This window comes from Caloenas nicobarica, chromosome 2 (assembly GCF_036013445.1).
Source record: "Caloenas nicobarica isolate bCalNic1 chromosome 2, bCalNic1.hap1, whole genome shotgun sequence".
NCBI lineage: Eukaryota > Metazoa > Chordata > Aves > Columbiformes > Columbidae > Caloenas > Caloenas nicobarica.
Window position 1 is genome coordinate 28,188,876 of NC_088246.1, and position 20,414 is coordinate 28,209,289.

At 38.3% G+C, this 20,414-nt stretch overlaps 1 protein-coding gene across 7 annotated transcripts in view; it reads right to left on the bottom strand.

Moving 5' to 3' along the window:
* The window catches only part of ICA1 (islet cell autoantigen 1), a 73,880-nt gene that overhangs the window by 13,131 nt on the left and 40,335 nt on the right, over nucleotides 1-20,414 (bottom strand). For 5 of the 7 annotated variants that reach the window (XM_065627613.1, XM_065627612.1, XM_065627617.1 and 2 more), the window contains exons 7-11: nucleotides 13,825-13,950; nucleotides 13,536-13,634; nucleotides 5,776-5,870; nucleotides 3,718-3,767; nucleotides 44-106 (exon numbers count right to left, since the gene is read on the bottom strand). In XM_065627613.1, the coding sequence (XP_065483685.1) occupies nucleotides 44-106; nucleotides 3,718-3,767; nucleotides 5,776-5,870; nucleotides 13,536-13,634; nucleotides 13,825-13,950 (433 nt within the window). The remainder of the gene's footprint in view (nucleotides 1-43; nucleotides 107-3,717; nucleotides 3,768-5,775; nucleotides 5,871-13,535; nucleotides 13,635-13,824; nucleotides 13,951-20,414) is intronic. The other 2 variants (XM_065627618.1, XM_065627615.1) reach the window with 1 other exon arrangement.

Below are 20,414 nucleotides of genomic sequence, written 5' to 3' on the forward strand. Positions count from 1 at the left end.
GACAAACAGCATGAACACATCTAAAGGTCTTAAGTCTCTTCACCTGAGTTCTGCTTGTGGTTACAATTTCCTTGTAACGTGGATATGACATCCTTGCCATCATCAGCTGTAATCAAGATCCATAAACATGTCAAATTGTGCTTGGCACAAGACCATGCTTATAAACAATGTCACTGTAAGATCAACATGCAAGGGTTGTTGGTATTCATGTTTATAATGAACCTGGCCACAATGAATGAAAGACCCCAGATTCAAGCATTTCTAAGAAGTGAAGCAAATTTCTGAATACTAACCAGGGGGGGGAATCTTCCTTCAAATCACCGCCTGCCACACTAGCCCTTCTTCAGGCTGAGTGCACCCACCTGAGGCAACTGCAAGAATCAGGCAGGTCTCTGCCATCCTCCAGAAGCAGAGACGCTTCTTTTAGAAGCTTGTGTTTACACAGGCCGGGAGGGAGCACAAAAGTGCTCTCATCACTCTTAAAATGATCTCATCACTCCCTAAATCACCTTTCTTGACAACAGGTTCTTCCACATGACACCAACTCTGTGAATAGAGAAAAGAAACTGTCTTCCCCCAAAGACGCCCAGGTTAGGATATAAATAACAGCACCACCTCTCCTGCAGGGAAATACATGGCCTAGGACCAGTATGTATGTATATGTATAGCTGAGGGTTATAGGCGAGGTTATAAGTGAAGAAACACAACCATGCCTCAACTGTAACTACCTTAAGTTCTGAACAAGTTTCTTAGGTTAGACAGGGAGTCAAAACAATCATCTAGATTTTGTCTATCAGTGAAGAGAAAGACACCTCCCTCAGGTGATTAATCACATTTCAGATATGTAGCAAAACAGGAGGGATGAGTTACCTACTGAACATGCCTTTCTCTCCCCATTAAATCTTGAGGAAATCTAGCTTGTAGACAACTAAGTCAGTAGCTCTAGGGGTGAATGAGGGGGTTGGTCACGGTATCACCAGGACTGGAAAGTAGATCTGCTGGAAGCCTCAAGGTTGAGGCTGGAATAGAGACAAAAAAAATCTCTATAGAGGAATAAAACTTGACAGCCAAACCCTTTCAGGTGAAACTTCAAGGTATGTTCAGAACTAAATGAAACAGAACAGCTTGCTTACTGTTTTAATCATATTATTTTAACAAGGCTTTGACTAGCACAATGGCATGGAAATGTGCCACCAGCAATAGAAACAGCTGGTCATTTAAGGACCTAAGATCACATCTGATTACACTCTACATAGATGTAGACAAGAGAGGCATAGACATGCATGGACAAATATACACGATGCTTCCATACAAGGACAACGCACAAAGCCAGAGGGGAAAAACCCAACCCTAAACAGATTGGCAAGAGAAAAAAAATAAGAAGGAGAAGTTTAAAAAAGATGGGATATGGACGGCCACAATTCCGTAATGAATAAAGCACAACTGTTGCTGAAAGCCTGCCTTGGTTCAGTGGTAAACGTGATGGAGCCAATCTTAAAAACACCCATAGAATTTTAAAGGAAAACACAGAGCAAATAATAAAAACTGGAAGCTATAGAGTAGAAGTAGTTGATGAGGAAAGCTAAGAAGAAACACAGTTCCATCACTAGTACTGCTACATCTGTATTAACTTTAGTCTGTACAGAGTACTTTGAGAAAAAAAATCTTAGCAATGGCACAGACTCACTAGTGTATGGAAATGGAAAAATCTAGCAGAGCGGGCAGAGTATTCCAAAATACTTCAGTTCCTCTTAGGGGCGATGGAGAAAGAGACAGAACGAGGTATTTATGTTATGGACAACGGTGAAACATTTTACAGCCCATAAGTAACTGAGATTCTAGAAAACATCTGCTAAGAAAATATAAGTCATATTTTGTATCCAAGAATTTTAAAATATCTCATCAAAGAGATGATTGATCTAATTAATGGCAAAATGGGTGAAACTTCAAAACACTGGAAAAGTCCTAACATCTTGTCATTATTACAAAAACCACCCAAACAAAACCAATAATTAACAGGGTGACTCACGTAATTGTAGTTAACTATGGGCTGGTAGCTCAACATTACTCGTAGGCAAAACATTAACGAATCCCACTCAATATGGGATTCAGCAAAAGAAAACATGCATAATAAACACTCCTATAATAAAAGGTGTTTTCATGTAAAGCAGACCAAGTTAAAATATCCGACTAATTTCATTCTTCGATAAAACTATGAGCTTTCTTTGGTAAAGATATCTGTTTGGAAACAACTTGATTTTGCTCTGCGTAGCCTTCCAGCAAAAAAGTTACCACCGCATAATATCTGTAATGAGCATATAGAATGTATTAGGAACATGACAACTAACAGATGTCAAAAACCAGTTGTTAGGAGAAATAATTGCAAAGCAGAAGTGTTTCTAGTTTAGATCTGCAAGGTTTGGTGTTATATCCATTGCTATTCAATGGCTTTAGCAGTCATCTGGAAGTAAACACAAAATCACACTTGAAAAAATGTGCAAACAACTAACAGACTATTAGAGATGGTTGTTCAGGCCAGTCATTCAGTTTCTGTAGTCGGGGCTGGGAGAATTTAATACAACTAAGTCATAAGTTATATCTCTTGGAATAAAAACTATATGCCATGCTGCAGAAAGGAAGAATGAGTCCTGGAAAGCTGTGACCAAAAGGAACTGACTCTTGAATAAACAAAAAATTCAGATATGAGCTTTTAACTTGATGTTGCAGCAAAATGAGGCGTCCTTCTTGGATATAGAAACAGGAATGTGACTTTACCTTCTAGAAACACGACGGGTGAGACCAACATCAGAAACGTCTTGTACAGTCACATATTTACATTTTAAAAGGGGTGTTGGAAAGCAGAATGGAAACGAAAACTTAAAAAACACAGGACTAGAGAAGATGTCTTCAAGACATAAATATGGCTAGTCTATTGAAATGAAGATGTGAGAGGTATCTTGATCTTAATGTACCTTCATGGAGGATAAAAGACTAGCTATTAAACGGATTCTCCATTGATTCAGCAGAAAAAGGTGTATTTATAAACCAAGGCATTATTTAGGTTGGAAGGACCTCTGGGGGTTATCTTGGCCAAGCCCCTTGTCAGAGGAGAGCGAGCTATGAAGTTAGATCAGGTTTCCCAGGGACGTGTCCTGTCACATCTTCAAGACCTCCAGAGATGAAGATTCCACAGCCCCTCTGGGCACTTTTTCCAGCACTTTGCTACCTCACCACGAACACTTTCTTTCCTAGTATGTAATCAGAATTTCCCTTCCTGTCACTTGTGTCCATTGCTTCCCATCCTTGCACTGTGAACCTCCACTTGGAGCTTGACTTTGCCTAGCTTTTAGGCAGAAGTTCCACTAAATTCATCAGGTTTTTAACGGAGTACACATTTAATCACTGGAATGAACTAGCCAGATGAGTGGCATACTTTCCTTGTCTCGACACCTACTAATCTGTTGATCCTTTCCTTGAGGACATGCTCAATGCCAGAACTACTCTCTGGAAGACAACCTATTTGACCTGAGAGTAATTGAATGAAATACAGTGGGATACAATATATAAGAGATTAGGTTTAACAGATATTCCTGGCCTTAAATTTTATGCATTTGTAGGGATTTGCTGGGTGAAGGTGAACATATATGAAATAAACAAAAGCGAAAAAACCCATGCATTACAGCACTTATAAAGTTATGATAACATGAAATAAAATACCTGAATAGTTTGATTCCTTGGTATGGCTCTCCTCATCTAATGAAATCAACCTTAATTTGAAAGAATAAGAAAAAAATTGAGAAAATAATTCTAAGGCTATAGAATAATAATTAATTTTTATGTTTTTGGTCACATCATTACAGAATCATATCAATAACAAATAAACAGTAATTCATATGGACTCTTGTGTTTGCTATATATGCTGGTCTGTTGTTAACTTTCATATTTTCACTGGCAGAAGTCTGTTGAACACCAAAATTAGATTGAACACCAGCTATCAAAACCCACTACTCTTCTTTTTAATCTAATGACAAGTATAGTGTATTCTGCTTTTCCAGATTTGCTTTTTCATAACTATCATGAAGGAGGTACAAATGTTCAGAAAAACCCCAAACCAAACAAAACCACCATACCGCTTTGCATTTCTCTTTCTAACAGCGATGAATTAAAAATCAACAGTCAGGTGAGTTTTGTCCCACATCAGCAGATTTAAAAAAAAAAAAAAAAAAATCAGCAGTGTTGATGAAAAAGCTGTGATTTACATGCAATTCTTATACAAAGGCAATCTCTCCAATGAAGAATATACACTAAGTGCTATTATTTTGTGTACAGCCATTCAAACAGCAGGGAATGAAGCAGCCAAGGCTGATGTGGTGGTGAAGAGGACTGTGTAGGCACATCCCTCCTCTCCTCTAGTGACAGGACAGGAGGAGCCACCTCTCCTGCTCTTGAGGATACCTTATGGGGAGCAGAGGAAAATTAGATGCAGGCCAAATTCAAGTATAATGAATGTTTATTGTGAATGGAAAGTTCATGAGGTTTTTAAAGGCTTTGTTTTGTGTTTTCTTCTAGAATCTTAGACGTTTGTTTATGGTTTGTTTTAGACAGCAAAATGGTGACATATTTTTACCCCTCAGTTTTATGACAACAAGGGAAAAGATGATCCACAAATAAAAACAAGTGCAATCATAACATGGCATCTGATGCATTTGCTGGTGCGTGCCAATGCACACATCTTGCATAAATCATGCATTCATTCTAGAATTCTATATTCAACATTGAGGAAAACAATTGCTTATGAAATTCTTTATTATTGTCACATGGGAAGAAGCAGATTCAAGGAACTGCTGGTGGAAAGAACCACCTGCCAAATGATACTTGGCCGCGCCATTTCTAATCTGAACAACACCAAACCTGACCAATTTATAAACTGATCTTGGTTAGTAGTTCCGAATCTAAACAAGTAAAAGGACTGGAAAACTGAACTCTCTAAAAACCCATTATTATAAATAGCTGAGCAAAATCCACTGATTATCAGTCAAGCTGTACTCTGCTTTTTGACAACTGATCCTTTGCTGGGTGCTTCATTTAACCAGGGGTAGCCAAAACAACAGGTGGCAGCAGGATTATATCAACATCGCATCTCCTCGCAACTGAATCCTGATGGTCCCATTGCGGGGGGGATCACATCTCATTCTCCTCTTCTCCTCTCCCCATAGCAGCCCATTCATAAATATCTTTCACCTCAGAGCTACAGGTAACTCAAACCTTGATAGCATCAGCTCACTTAGATGTACTTTTTGCTAAGTACCTCCTGCTTCATTGGATTACTAACCGATGCTGGATACATTACAAAAACTAATCGCTGCTCAAAGCAATCAGGAATCCATATCCTATTCCCAGGTGAAAGGAGATGCTGCTGAAGGGAGAAATACAATGCTCGTACATCTTCTCCCATGTGTGGTTGTTTACCATTTCTTTTACTAAAGAAAAAATTAAGCAAAAGCTGAAAAATAAAGAGGCGGCTAGGAAAGATGAAAAGCATAGAAAGGTTTAATGGGTCTTATTAAAGCCCTTAATTTCACCATAAAGTTTATTAGTTTTCATGTACACATTACAGAATTTCAGGAATTCTTGTATTGTGCTTAATATTAGCTAGTGTGATCAGACTAGCTGTGTCTATATTTCCATTTATAAATGTTCAGTGACTTTAGCAACCAGAAAGCAGATTATAGCCAAAAATACTTCTTATTTTAATAGATAGGCCATGTGACTTACTGACTCTCTTGATCTTGTATTGTTTTGGTGCTCTCAATCTGCAGGTCCTCCTTTTCTGCTTTTTCTGTTAGCTTATTCACAGGATCTTGTAAGCTCTAGATCATAACGATAATACAAACAAAGAGAAGAAACCAAAATAGATTCAGGGAAGCAAAAGTGTGTCATTTAAAGCCAAACCAGACTATAGAACCAACATAAATCAAGCAAGAATGTTTCTGAACAGTATGAAAACTATACCTGACTCAAACAAGCAAAATAAAAGATGTTAGAAGTTACTCATTCAAATCAAGTCACAAGAACGCACTTTACAAGATGGTGACTCTTGGCTACTTGTAAACTCGTGTTCTGTTTCCAGTATTTCTAAGTAAAACCATCTATACCATGTGCAAAGCAGGCACTAAAAGCATGTTTCTTTGCTATTTTGGGGGTTTGCTTTTTTTTTTTTTCTGAAAACAAACATGAGAAAATTCATTCTTTACATCTTTTTGTTCCTCATATACTACTTCTTTACTTCTTTATTTTTTTTTTTTCTTCATAAGACAAGTATTCGTACAACCTTGGCAACTGCAGTGTAGTGAGAAGGTACTACTTGTATCCTGAATCTGAAAATGAGGCTCAAAATCTTGGAAGATTAATCAGAGGCTGAGTGTGGTATTACAAAACCCTACTGTCCCTTTGCAATTTGAATGACCATGCTATAAAAGAACAATATACAGTTTCATGGTCAGCATTTTTATAACCAAAATTTGGACGTGCGAACAAGATAACACATAAAGCATTATAGAATGACTCTTTGAGATTACAGAAGTGAAAAATATGCTACTGGTTGTCCCTGTTATGCATTAATTACAATTTCTGTATGAAAAGTTAAATAACTGAAGATAGTAATTAAATAATCACAGATGTTGGCAATGTGAATATTTGGCTCTATCAAATGGCTTTGCTGTGAAGGTGAAATCATGTTCCTATTCCCAAAGTCCAACTCAGTTTCTGAAAAATAAAGCCATGTTTCATGTGGCTAGTCCTGACCACTTCTAATTAAGTTTATTTATGTCTCACTGATATTCATAGTAGTGCATCTCATCCACCACCCTCATCCCCCAGAAAGCTGATGTTAAAATGAATAAGCCGCCTTTGCACAAAACTTAATAAACACAAAAATTGAGTGGCTTCTGCATCTGGAGTTTTAACAAAATGGTAATATGTTTCATCAGAACAGTAGAACAAAGAAAAAAATGTGGCGGCTAAGTCCATCTCATCCACTGAATAAAAGTTAAGAGTCCCCAGCCCATCTGTTACGTGAAAAGCATTCCCAGGTGTGTCACAGGCCTTGTTTGCACTGCCCTGTTATCCAGGACAGATGAGTCCTCAGAAGGGGCATTTCAGTTTCTGCTTGGCTCAGTACTTGTCTGAATGAGCAAATGCACACTTTAGTGCAGGGATGTCCAACTCATTTTCACCGGGGGCCACGCTGGCCTCGCATTTGCCTTCAAAGGGCCAAATGTAATTTTAGGACTGTATAAATGTAGCTAAAATTACATTCGGCCCTTTGAAGGCAACTGCGAGGCTGATGTGGCCCCTGGTGAAAATGAGTTGAACACCCCTGCATTAGTGTTTTAGAAACCCAACTAATGGACCTCTCATATATTACAGCTGCATTTTATTTCCCTCTCACTAAGTTAATTCTTCTATTGAATACAACAGATTCATTTGTCATAAGCACCTAGAGTATTGCAGACATCATGTGTCAAAAGATGAGGGATCACAAAAGCCTCAATAATAAATAGAGGAATTACAGAAGTTTATCTTATTCTGTGGTTGCCACTTTTTTGGAAACTGCAACAGCACTACCTAGAACCATTTGTAAGTATAGTTCTTGGATTCTGAATAATGGACACTAGCCACCTCAGCTAGATCGCTTCTGAATTAATATTACTCTTTAACTGCATTTGTACCAGGCATTGATTAGATTGCACTCCTTGTATGATTAAAATTAATGGGAATTATTCTATTGACTCCAAGAAGACCTGGATTAGAGTTCAAAAGCATAAGAATATGCAATATACTTGCACAAAGGTGCAGTGCAGAAAAAGATGGCAGAGCTTTGCCTTACAGGGACTGTACTGCTCGGGCACTTGAACCATCTTGGTCGTCTTCACAGCAGGGCACACAGCCCACCGTAATGGGGACGTGACGGTGCCATAGTTGTGGTGCCCTGCCTGCCACTAAGTAGAGCAGCTCAGAGCCTGCCCAAAGAAGGATGTAACCGTTTTGGACAATAAACAGAACTACTTTACTACTAATCACACAGGTCAAAGAAAATTATCAGAAGTAAAATCTTCTGCATCTTCACCAAGAAAAATACAAAGAAATCAGCATCCTTCTTTAAGGAACTACATTTTATGATGCTTCCTCCATGAGTTTTTCAGGAAATCCATATTTAAAAGTCTGCGATCAAACCATGGAAACAGTGTATAGAAATGGAGTTCACAAGTCCCTTGGGAAGGAGAAAGCATAATAATAATGGCAGTTACTATTTCCAGTATTAGAAAAATAAGTATGGTTCGAAATATAGTTTCAGTTTCAATGGACATGATGATAAAAATTGTTAAAATTCACCAGCTGCATTTTAATGCAATAATTCACCAATTTTATTTAGACAATACCCCTCCAATTCAGATAACAAAGAATTAAAATAGGTTCTTGTCTCCTGCCTCTCTCTCCTGCACATTCCGATGTGCATTATGAACGATCTTTCTAAAAAGATTTTTAAAATATCTATAGAACAGGGATGAAGTAAAACTGAAGGTTAAAAAGCCATTGTAAACTGTTTTCTAAACAAGAATCCATGGTAACCTTATCACTATTGTCAGCATGTGTAGAAATGAAACTCTGATATTCTGTTAATTGTTTCAGGTTACATCAGAAGCAGGGAAGAAGTTCCATCATCTAGAAAGTCTGGTAATTAAACAAGGTTACAAAGATACAGATTGAGATCAGACAAAAGCAAGCACACTCCAGCTGGGTGTATGAAGTGTCCCTGACCTTGCTCACTCAGGGCAGACAAATGTGTAACTTCACAGCACTTGTCTGGTTGCTCCTGTGGACTCACATGGACTTTGCTGCGAGCTACACCAGCATGTGACTGCAGGTAGAATCCTCTCACGTTTAGAAAGCTTTCTTCCTAGCTTCATTATTTCTCTTTCAGTAAATAAATCAGGGTAAGATCATGCACACTAGTGGAGCGAGTTCACAGTCATTCACTCTGCCTATCTTGTCTGTCTCTACAACCAAAAGTCACCCGGTGATATTTTGATTGCTCCCAGTACTCAGACTAAATACCCAGGCTGACAAGGGGTTCCTCCACCACAGAGCTAATCCTGGCTCCAGCTCAGGCACCGTTCCTAGGCTGACTGCTCCTCACTCACAAAATTCCTTCGCCCACATCTGGGCTGCTTTCAAGTCAGGCCAAGGTCATCAGGACTGCACACAAAACCTGTCCTCTGCAGTTAAATCACCGGAGCGTTGACAACGCGCTGCACTCGCCCACAGTACTCTCAGGTGCCTTGAACAACTTTATACGCTTCCTTTCGACTGAGAACGGATTGAAGCAACAGAGAAAAGGGCAGCTCCAGCAGCCAGCGATACATCTCAGCACGTCATGACACATATGGACAAGTGCAACACCACTGAGACAAAAACTTGGATAAGTTTCATTTTGCGGGGGAGAGCTGAAAGTGAAAAGCGGGTAGTCTCGTTATTTGCTCATGGAGATTCATTAAAAAAATCAAACCAACAAAGTCCCCAAAACCCTCTGTAGATATAAACTTATATGCAATCTTGCCTATGAGTGAAGTCATGCTGCAACAAACAGGAGCAAGAAAAGATACCAGACTACAGCAGAGGTCAGCAGAAGGCAGCAGTGTTTGGACAGAGTTCTCAAACCACATAAGCAGAACAGGCAGCAAAATTCCACTTCACAAGGAGATAAAGAGATGCACTGAGATTTATGCCTTTTGACTCCCCTGTGAGGGCTATTATTATTTCTAGGCTCATACGAAGTCTTCAGGAAGTTTGGTCTTACAGCATTAAATGTAAAAAAATGCAACAAAATATTCATTAACTAAGGCAAATAAATGGTGACAGAAATTTGAAAGAGGTATAATTCATGAAAAGTAGTCCCTGTAATAAATTTTAATTCATTTGATATATGGTAGTTTCAAGACAATGAAACCTTAAAGGCTTTACCAAAACAGCAGCCCATCATTTTTAATATTACAGCAATGGATACAGTAACAGATACTTTTACATCATGATACATAGAGTTGTTAGCACATTAATAATCAGCTTTCATCAAGCATAAAACTCACAGTTTGGAAATACAGCTGAAATAGCACAACTGTACTACTCTCAGCATATACCCTGAAGCAAAGAAAACAAATGGGCTGCTTTTCATTAAGGGAGTTTGGCAAACATCTCTAAAGACAATGTTTTCCTTCCAGAAACAATCCCGAGAGGTGTTTAAGAGTCTCTTTCCTGAGGTAAATCTGTTATATTAATATATTCATACTACAAAATACAAATAGTAATTTTCCAGTACATAGCACCTTCTAATTTTTCAGTAAAACAATCTACATGGAAGTCCAATACTAACAGTTTTTTTAAAATCTTGTTTTAAAGTAAAATGCTAATCCTACATACATATATGCTTAGCTTAACTCCAAAGGATCACTTGTACGAGCAAAATTAAGCTGCTAGTATCAGAACTGGAATCATAAGAGACAAAAATTATTCGCAAGCATCAAATTCAAAATTTTCTTTTAGAAAAGATCCCTTTTAAGATACAAGACAGGAAAAAATATTCTAAAACAGGTAACTCCCGATTAAACGTAGAAATGGGCACATTGAAATATGCTATGTATGTTATAAGCAATTATATATTCTGATTATATATTTTAAATGCATAAATTCAACAGCAGGCACGGCATCTTCACTGGGTACAGTTTACACCAGAAGCTGCTCCATCAGAAACTACACTTACCCCAGACCAGGTATAGCCATTTATTATACTTCATAAAAAATAATACCATGTAATTTCAATGTAGAATTAGTTTGTAGCTCCTTCTTAATATATAGTTACTCTGGCATGAGCATATGATATGATTGCTGGGGATCAGTTCCTTAATTGTGAACACCTATTGTTATTCCACACCCAGGTCTAACAGAGGAGACAGGGGTCTCAGAGGAGTCCCACACCCTTCAGAAATGACAAGCAGAGGTGAGGTGATGTACGTGGCAGCAGACACCTCTTCTCTTAGGCAACAGAATCTCACCTGATGCAATCACTAGATTGTGCTTTAATCTCTTTAGCAATCATTCAATGTAAACAAACAGAAACTACTGATTGGGTGGAGGACAGATCATGGAGGAGCTTGAGCTTCAATATAGAAAATAATCCCACACTCTACCAAGACTGAAAGTAAAAGGCAGCAATATAGTCTTATCCCCAAGCAGCTGTTTTCTGAAAGCACAGACTTCCATGAAATTCTGTAGTATAAAACTCCCTCCTGGCTAGCATCATTTCTCAGCACACGTATCACTGCAAAAACAAGAAGTCGCATCTTTTCAGGGCAGGAGGCCAGCAATAAAAATGGTTGAGATTCTCATAACAAAGTTAGGCTGCATCCTAAATGCACTACAATATTCACGACCATTTTTACATTTACTTTTTGCTTCAAGGGAGAGCTTTTTACACATGTGGACTCAACATAGATTGCACTTCTTCATCATAGATTCCCAACCTAACTTCAAATTTAGATCATACCGAAAGGACGAAGTGCAAAAGACAAGCATCCCCAAATCTCTCTCATCCTCCAGAAGTACCTGCAAAGTTAGTTCACACTCCAGAACAGGTGTATTTTCTGTACAAATTTCTCTCCAAGGTGTCCAAATGTTACTATGCATTTTGAAACATCACGTCTTGTTCAGATAATCACATTTTTAGATATAAAAGAGAATGAAAAATAAATACCCAACAACAACATTGCCTACCTACACAAATTAGACTGAAATTGGTTCGTATCAAAGCAGAGAGAAAAGTTATGAAGTTATGGGAAGTGATGAGGAGGACAGCCCACCAGAATGGTAGCCAGGCTCCTGAGCAGGATGCTGGCCATGTTAACCCCGAGCTGCGAACTAGACAGTGCTGCAACAGGAGGCAATGGTGGGGAAATATAAGGGATTTTCTTTTCTGATTTGGAGTTCAATGGGTTAGTCTGTAGGCAGTTACTAGCAATGTCAAGATAGCTATGCCCATTTGCCTCTTGCTGAAATCAAATCTGGACATAAACTCTGGCTAAAACTCATCTTCCATGACATGAGCTATGCAATAAAGAGGCTTAGAGTAATGTTAGCATCATAGCAAATGAGGTCTTCTGCAAGACAGGATTCTGCAGAGACCGAGTAAGATGAAGCAGTTTATAAGCCTTCTTTTCTCCCCTGGTCAGGAGAGACTGAGCTTGAAATTTGCTTGTTTGGTCTATTGTGATGTTTCAAGCTGCAGGAGTAACAGTCTCCACAAGCTCGTTGTGTACTTCCAAGTTCAGAAACCCCTCCGTCCCAATCCACATTCTAGAAAACAACTTTAAATATATATAGCATATTCATGTACGGACAAGTTCAGTAGTCTGGGGTGAGTTAAACCTTATGCCTTCGGGTGCTTCTTTACCAGGAGCTCTGGAGTAGCCACAGGCTATATAGCACAGTGCAGCCCAGCTTCCACTTCTACATGTCATATGCACAAGTGTTTCACGGATTCAGGCTATGGCTTGTAACTGTTCTCAAACTAGGTTGTCTCCCCAAGAAAACAGTGGCTTTGCCACAAGCTGTTGGTTCCTCCCTTCCCTCCTGCTGGTAACCCTTCCACAAGACCTCCTCCAGACAAATGTAGTTTTTCTCCCATGCAAACAGGATCACATAGTTATTATATTGTAGAAAATAACTACAGGACAAAATATCTGCTGGCATAACTGGAAAGTTAATTTTTTTTTTTCACTGTTCCCCATTCCTCTCCTGAACCTCAAATTGCAATGGGCAAAACAACTTCTTATGCAGTGGAAGGCATGACCAGGAAAATACACAATGCTGAGTGCTTATTTTTATGTACCTGGCTAAACTTTGAACTTAGACTTCAGTCAGATGTTGCACATATTCCATATTCAAAGATTACATGGGATCAGCAAATAACATTAGTCAAGCAAAATAGTGCTTCCCACAGCAGTTAAGGGGTCTTAAGTCTCGAGTACTCGAGTGTGGAAGCCCTGAGCATTGATGTACTCATATCCAGTCCTATAAGCTCTTCTTAAAGAATGTGAGTTTTTAAAAACAGATGCAACAGCAAAGTAGTATTAATTCACTTATGGGATTTTGGAGGGCAACATAAATCCCTAATTCTGCTGGATTTCATGATTCTTTAGGAACAAACACAATCCCAGTTAGCACTTAAACACATACTTAAGCGCAGCTCTGAATAATGTCTTTCTTTGAAAAAGGTCCCTTAGCCACTGCACTCTACATGCAGGGTTTGATTCTACAAGCCTGAAGTGCATCTAACAGAAAACCAGTATTTAAATGAAAAGACAGGACAGGGATAAAACTGTCAGACAATATAGAGGCAAAATATGAATGCATGCTTTCTACATCCTTGTATGGTCTTTTATGTTTTATCACTGGGCAAATGATCATATCTGTGCGTTCTTTACCTTTAACATAGTGAATTCATATGGCTGATAACCTTTGAAACTTTCATGGATGGCTGCCATCGTGTGCGAAGTTTTTTCCCAAAAATGAAGAAGTGTGGTCTGTAAGGTAGAACAAAATTTCAATGCAATGTTAGCTTTAACACCAATCTGCTTTCAGTGCAAATTTTACATCTCCCCTCCAAACTAGCTATATATTCCGACAATTGAATATCACGATGGGAACCTCGTGGAAAAAAACATATTTTAACAGGAAATCTTTCTTATGGAGGTCAACTTTTTCTTTAGATACCTGATATGTTGTTAACACATTGGAAAGGAGGTTGCATCTGCTCGCTCCCAAAAGATCCACTTTTTGGCAGACATCAGTCTTCAGTTTGTCAAAGTTGAGTTTTGCATGTCGCACTTGAGCTTGAACCTTCAAACAAAGGGATAATGGTTCATGCAGAGATTGTTTTTCCTCCATTTTTCTACCCCAGCTTCACGAAACAGCAAACTAATACATTTTTTAGGGAAATCTGGCAATCAAACAAATTCAATTACATTTTATACAGAACTTCATTATAGCATCAAACCCACTGAAATTAAAATATGGCAGGCCGATATATGCTAAAATACGGTTCTTACTACCTTCTATGTTACTATTTTTCTAAAACATTCAGTGAAGAAATTTTGTTTTCTAACTCCTGTTTATAAGATGGATATTAGGACTGAAGAGAAGATAATCATTGGAAAACATTCTCAGAGAATCCTAGAATGTCCTGAATTGGAAGGGACCCACAAAGATCATTGGGTCCAATTCCTGTCCCTGCATATGACATCCCCACAGTTCACACCATGTGTCTGAGGGCATTGTCCGATCTCTCCTTGAACACTGTCAGGCCTGGGGCCGTGACACCTCCCTGGGGAGTCTGTTCCAGTGCTCCACCACCCTCTGGTGAAGAACCTTTTCCCAATATTCAACCTAAATCTCCCCTGGCACATCTTCCTGCCATTCCCTTGAGTTCTATTGTTGGTCACCAGAGAGAAGAGTTCAGCGCCTGCTCCTCCTCCTCCCCTTGTGAGGAAGCTGTAGACCGTGATGAGGTCTCCCCTCAGTCTCCTCCAGGCTGGACAAACCCAGTGACTTTAGCCGCTCCTCATACGGCTTCCCCTCCAAACCCTTCACCAACTTTGTGGCCCTCTTCTGGACACTTTCCAGTAGCTTTATATCCTTTTTTATATAAATACCAGTCCAAAGACTGAGCAACCAATTTGGAATTAAAAGTTTACTGCATAATACACAGGCATACAGGCAAAGACGTCTCCATGTACCTAGAATAGGAAACAAATTTTACTGAATTTAAAATCAATCTGCAAGTCTTTTTGAAACTATAGTATTTCAATAACTTTGAACAGCTATAAAAATTTCCTCGCTAAAATTTTCCTACTAAAATGGAGTGCTTTTCCTGTTTATTGCTGTAAGAAAAATATCAAGGGCTCCTTTCTTAGGAGTAAACAATTTCACTTTCAAAGGGTTTTACTTTTTCAAAGATTCTTCTATCATCTGTCAAGTATTTACAAGACATCGTCTGTTACACAAGCCACACATGTTTGACAACAATACTGGTGTTGTCATAATCAGCTATCAGGGTGGGAAGTTGATATAGGCATTTTCTACCCAGGATTTCCCATCTTTATGACAGCTTTGTACACTACCCTAATACTGCATTAAAAAACCAAATTTGTTTATAACAAAATTTGTATACAAAATTTAGTTTTCTCCAAGAAAATGGGAAACAATCAAACCACGAAACGTGATTATTTTCCTATAACTCTCTCACAGTTACAAATAAAATATTTACCCAAAAAAACCTTTATAGTGGAAAAACCCCACTGAATGCAAATTAAATAAACTTTCTTTCCTTTACTTGCCTAACTCAGAGAATAAACTGATTTTGTTCAGAATACACAGACTCAATCAAACAAGATCTGACAAACTTGCATGCTCCTGATTTTCAGAAGTGAATCCAGAACCTTGTAGCAAGTGCCTGTGCTCCTTGTGTGGTAAGGACAGACACATACCTCATAACGCAAATCAAAACATTAGCGTTACCATATTTCTGATCTTATTTTCCAAAACTCAGAGTATGAGACTTCCAACTAGGCAGAAAACCAGCAAAAAATCTGCATCACAAATTTACCAGATGACTTATTTGCACAAATTGTGGGACTCTTGGGTTGCTGGATGTGTGGCAACTTTTTTTTTCACTGATCAGATCAGCTCTGCATAAGTAATATAATAGGGTTGCACATATCATAGGCTTGATATGTTTATAATGAAGAAACTACCATAATTCAAAATTTCTGATAAATGCAGTGTCTCACAGTTGAGATTTTAATTGTAGAGAAAATGATGCATAGAAAAAATTACTCTTTTTTCTTTTAAAATAAAGGAACAGCTTTGTGGTTAGTGCTTTCATTTAAAGGGGAACTCTTCCAGGATAACTGCACATATTACAGCAAGCAATAAATGAACAAATCCTGAGTTCTGGTAATAGCAGCTGGATCTCAAACTACTAACCTGATCCAGTGCTCTAACCACAAGACTACAACATCTTACTGATGACTTGCATTGTTGTTGCATACTGAAGAGTTTCAGACCAAAGAGGGGTGTCCAGAGCTGGAAGAGTTCTTGGGTAGTCAGGATATATTTTCTTGAGGTGGAGACAGATATGAATTCCCTGAGGAAGGAGGAAATTTCTGCCATGGCTTCCATTCCTTCAGCAAACAAGACAAATGCTAAGCTATGATATAAAAAGCAAGGATCAGCTACTGCCAAGTACGGTAATTTTTGAAAAGCCTTATGCAGTCGGAAGTTCACTGGCGTGAGCTGAGGCTGCCTCTTGGTTTGGGATCCTCGAGGGACTCTACGTCTTTTAGCTTGTGCCTGGCAGAAGCCTGAGCGAAGCATCACGCCATCTGTGCCAGGAGTCCCATCCCATGCACAACTGTCCAGACCAAACAGCAGGTGGGTAAAGAGCTCACAGGCCTCCAAAATTTAGCATCAACAGAAGAGGATGGGAGCAGTGGCAGAAGCACAGGGGAAGCTTTATCCCATGCTGGATAACACACCTTTGTCCTGCATTAGCTCCTCAAATCCTTTATTTGCTTTAGCTGTGAGTGACTGAGAGCATGGATTTACAACTTCAGTCTAAAATGGAGACTTGTGAAGAAAATCATGGGTCTGTGCAAAAAGGAACTCGTAACTGGAATCCAAACATGAGATTACCTACACTCTTCGCCAGCAAGAATTGCTACAACAGAAAGGTATTTAAGCAAGAGATGTAGGGCTTTGGAAAACCTAGTGAGACTTGAGACTAAATTCTGATCTCAGTTACAACCATGAAAATCCGGAGAAATTCAACTGATGTCAGTAGAAACATGTTAAATATAAAACTATATTTTACAATGGTTCATCTGAGATCAGAATCCCTTTCCTATTCAGTATGTCATAGTACTGGTGAAAGTACAGGAAAAAAAGCTGTGGCTTTGTAGACTGATAGTCCAAGTGAGAAAAGAATGTTAGTTCTGTGTAATATAAATACTCTGTCAGAGATAGTCGACCACAAGAAAAAAGTACTACTAGATGTAATTATTAATTTCTACAGTTGCAAGTCTGCACAAGGACTTTATAGAACAGACTGGGATTTGAGTCTACCTCATGCCTCCAACTCCTTGAAAGAAAAAATCCAGAAACCAAAAAAATCTGTAGAGTTGTAATCTTCCTGCATACAGTCTTTGGGGATATTCAGTAAGAAACAACACCAGCATTTGTTTTAACTGAACATGTAACTAGCGTCTCTTTTACAAGCTAAAGGATTCATGAGGAGAAAGAGGTGATCAGCAACACCATTTGGAATAAAACCCCATATGTTTGACACAATCATACAGATGATTCAAAATACTTAATGCTGTGTTACCAAATGCCACACATTTCTCGTGCCAACCAGGGAAGATGCAATACTATGAGAACTATTAAATTAAGGATGCTTTTAGGTTTTTTGATATACTGAATGTTTATTGAGCAGCTGTCCTCTCCGGTTTGCAGCAGCAGTGCAGGACATCTGAGAAAGAACACCGCATAGTATATCAGCATGATCTTTTGCATTTTGTGTGTGTCAATAAATACATTTTCAATTCAAATTATTATTAGACGTCTTTTAAGATTACTTGTGGCTTCAGGAATTAGGTATAAAACCTTAGTGCTTACAAAGCATAATCTGCTTAATACTACACAAGTTATCAGAATGAACTTTGGTTTTCTACTCAAGGGAAAGCTGATGTAATGCATACTAATCTTCTCCTTTCTCTGCAATTACTCTCTAAGACATGAGAAACAGGACCTCATTGTGGTCTCAGTCCTGCAAATTTTTATTCACGTATTTAACTTAATTAAAGCTGAACACATAAAATTTCTTCAAAATCCCCATCTGGAATGTGTCAGGATTTTACTGACTGTAAAAGAACTGCACTGATCCAAGCAAAACTCGGACATTTTACAATGAAAGAGCTCCTAAGCATCTGAAGCAGTAGGTGCTAGCCATAAGGTTTATGCTGTACAAGAAAATCTTATGGTACTACTGACATAAAAAACCCCAACATTATTACTCTCCATCATGTTCTTTTTCTAAGCAGCAACCTGGAGCAACCTCCTTTTAATTCCTCAATGCAAATATCTAAGTACAATATATAAGGAAGAGAGTTTTTTAAAGACAGCACATAAGGAAAACAAATTTGTAAAGCAGTATCTTATTAAATCAATCGCTTGTTAAGGTATAAGATGCCAGATAAAACTGAAATAATTTTAAAATACTAAAATAAATAAGTAAATAGATAGTTAAATTGTAAATCCTGGGGACTTGAAAGTCAGACTCTGGTATGCTTGATTGTAAGGGCAAATATTTGCTAACACAGGTTCCTAAATCTATATTCAAAAAGAGAAGTCTCACTCTTCAAGAGTGCCAACATAAAAAAAAAGTTCAGACCCAGTTAAAAAAACCCTGTTTGGTGTGTTCAGTTACTAAGGTATGGATTTGTCATGTATTTTCAAGGAATCTTTATGTCCTCTACAGTACTTCTGTGTTATTTCTTTCTTTTAGTCTACCATAACATGCAAAATCTATTCTCAGCAGCAGCCAGATTTCAGGGACAATTCAGCCAGTGAAGCATCATCTCCAAAATGAACCTATGTCAGATAAATGCACTAACTCATTTTACATATAGTATATTTTTGTCTCAGCATTTCCAGCATAAAAGCAGAAACAGATGCTTTCAGTCTAATTTGTCACCCAACCTCTCACTTACTCGATCTGAAAAGCATGCACAGTGTGTGTACGGGCTGGAAGGAGGGAGGTAAGTAAATCAAGAGGAGAAAAAAAACTGGAATATAGGAAACCTTCATGTTGTGGGCTCTGAGTAAACTCTATCAGTAGATGGAATCGGCACAAATCTCTGCATTAAATAAGTGTAGCACCTTCTTGCATACCTGATAATTGTAAAGACTGCATGAAAATTAAATGTAAACTGAAGTGGGCTGTAGTTTGAGGACAAAGTATTTGGTGTATAGTGTATCTCACAACATTTCTGCATATAGCACAGAAAGCATAAGGAACTAGATTCTCAGTTCCCACAAAATTGCAGTAACTTCATAGCTTGAGTGGTGTTATGACAAGGAACATCCATTACACGAGTGTATATAAGCGCTTACTGTTTGTTTTTTTCTTTTTCTTTTCTTCCTTTTTTTTTTTTTTTTTAAATTCAATATTGATGCCGGGTAGTCTGAGAACAGAAAAAGTTATATTTTATACAAAATAATGCCTGTAACTAAACTATCCCATGTGCCACATAAGGACTTCCAAAGCCTTGCACAGTATGAAACCTGATTTCAGTGTGCCTTAGTATGTTCTACATTTTGCAGACTCTGCTTTGACTCAACTGTTCCCTTGAGTTGGAATAATATTTATGGCATGCATTAATACCCGCTCCATCAACTTGAAGGAATGACACATAAAAGCAATGGTTGAAGAAGAGGTAGCATACTTCTGATCATCTGCTTCAGCCCTGGTTACTAAAATCTTCATTTACAACAAGATGAGAAATACTGATAAAAATTAGTTTTAGGAGATGAAATTTATAAAGTGAGAAATGCCTAGCTAAAAAGGAAAACTACTTGGACGGAATAAAAGATCCAAATAACATCTCTTAGTTCTGAAGCTGAGCAGATGCACATCAGATTTGTTCAAGAAATGAACTATTCTTGAAAGAGATATGAATTTAGATAACCTAAAGTGCATAATGAGTTCCAATTATACATTACTTAAATTTGCAATTTTGGACTCAATTATGATCATCTGGGCTTGTGCACGCATCCCCATGCACCTCATCCTATTAAGCTCAACTAAGCAAATTTGCAGTCATGCTGCTGTTCATATAAAGGACTTAACTGATATCGTGTATCTACCTGTCTCGCCCTGGAAAGCAACACAAGTATCATCTGCCTTCCTGTCACAAAACAACAACCCATGCGCCAGCTTTGAAAGTGAAGTTCTTTCTGTGTGAGGAGGGGAAAACCGCTAGGTTTTCCATTTCTCTAGTGGCTGAAACACTCATGGTGAGGAACAAACTAAATATGCAACTGAAACACAGTGATAACGAAGATAATCCAATGAAATCAATACCTATTCCAATATTTGCAAATATCTACTAGCAAATTGCCTGCCATAATTACCCAGGGATTTTAGATTTAATTGAAACACCTAATTTGCCTATTCAGATTCCTTACTGGAGGCTGCAGCACGTTCATGACAGTCCTGGGACTGAGCATAAGCAATAGAGCAAGAG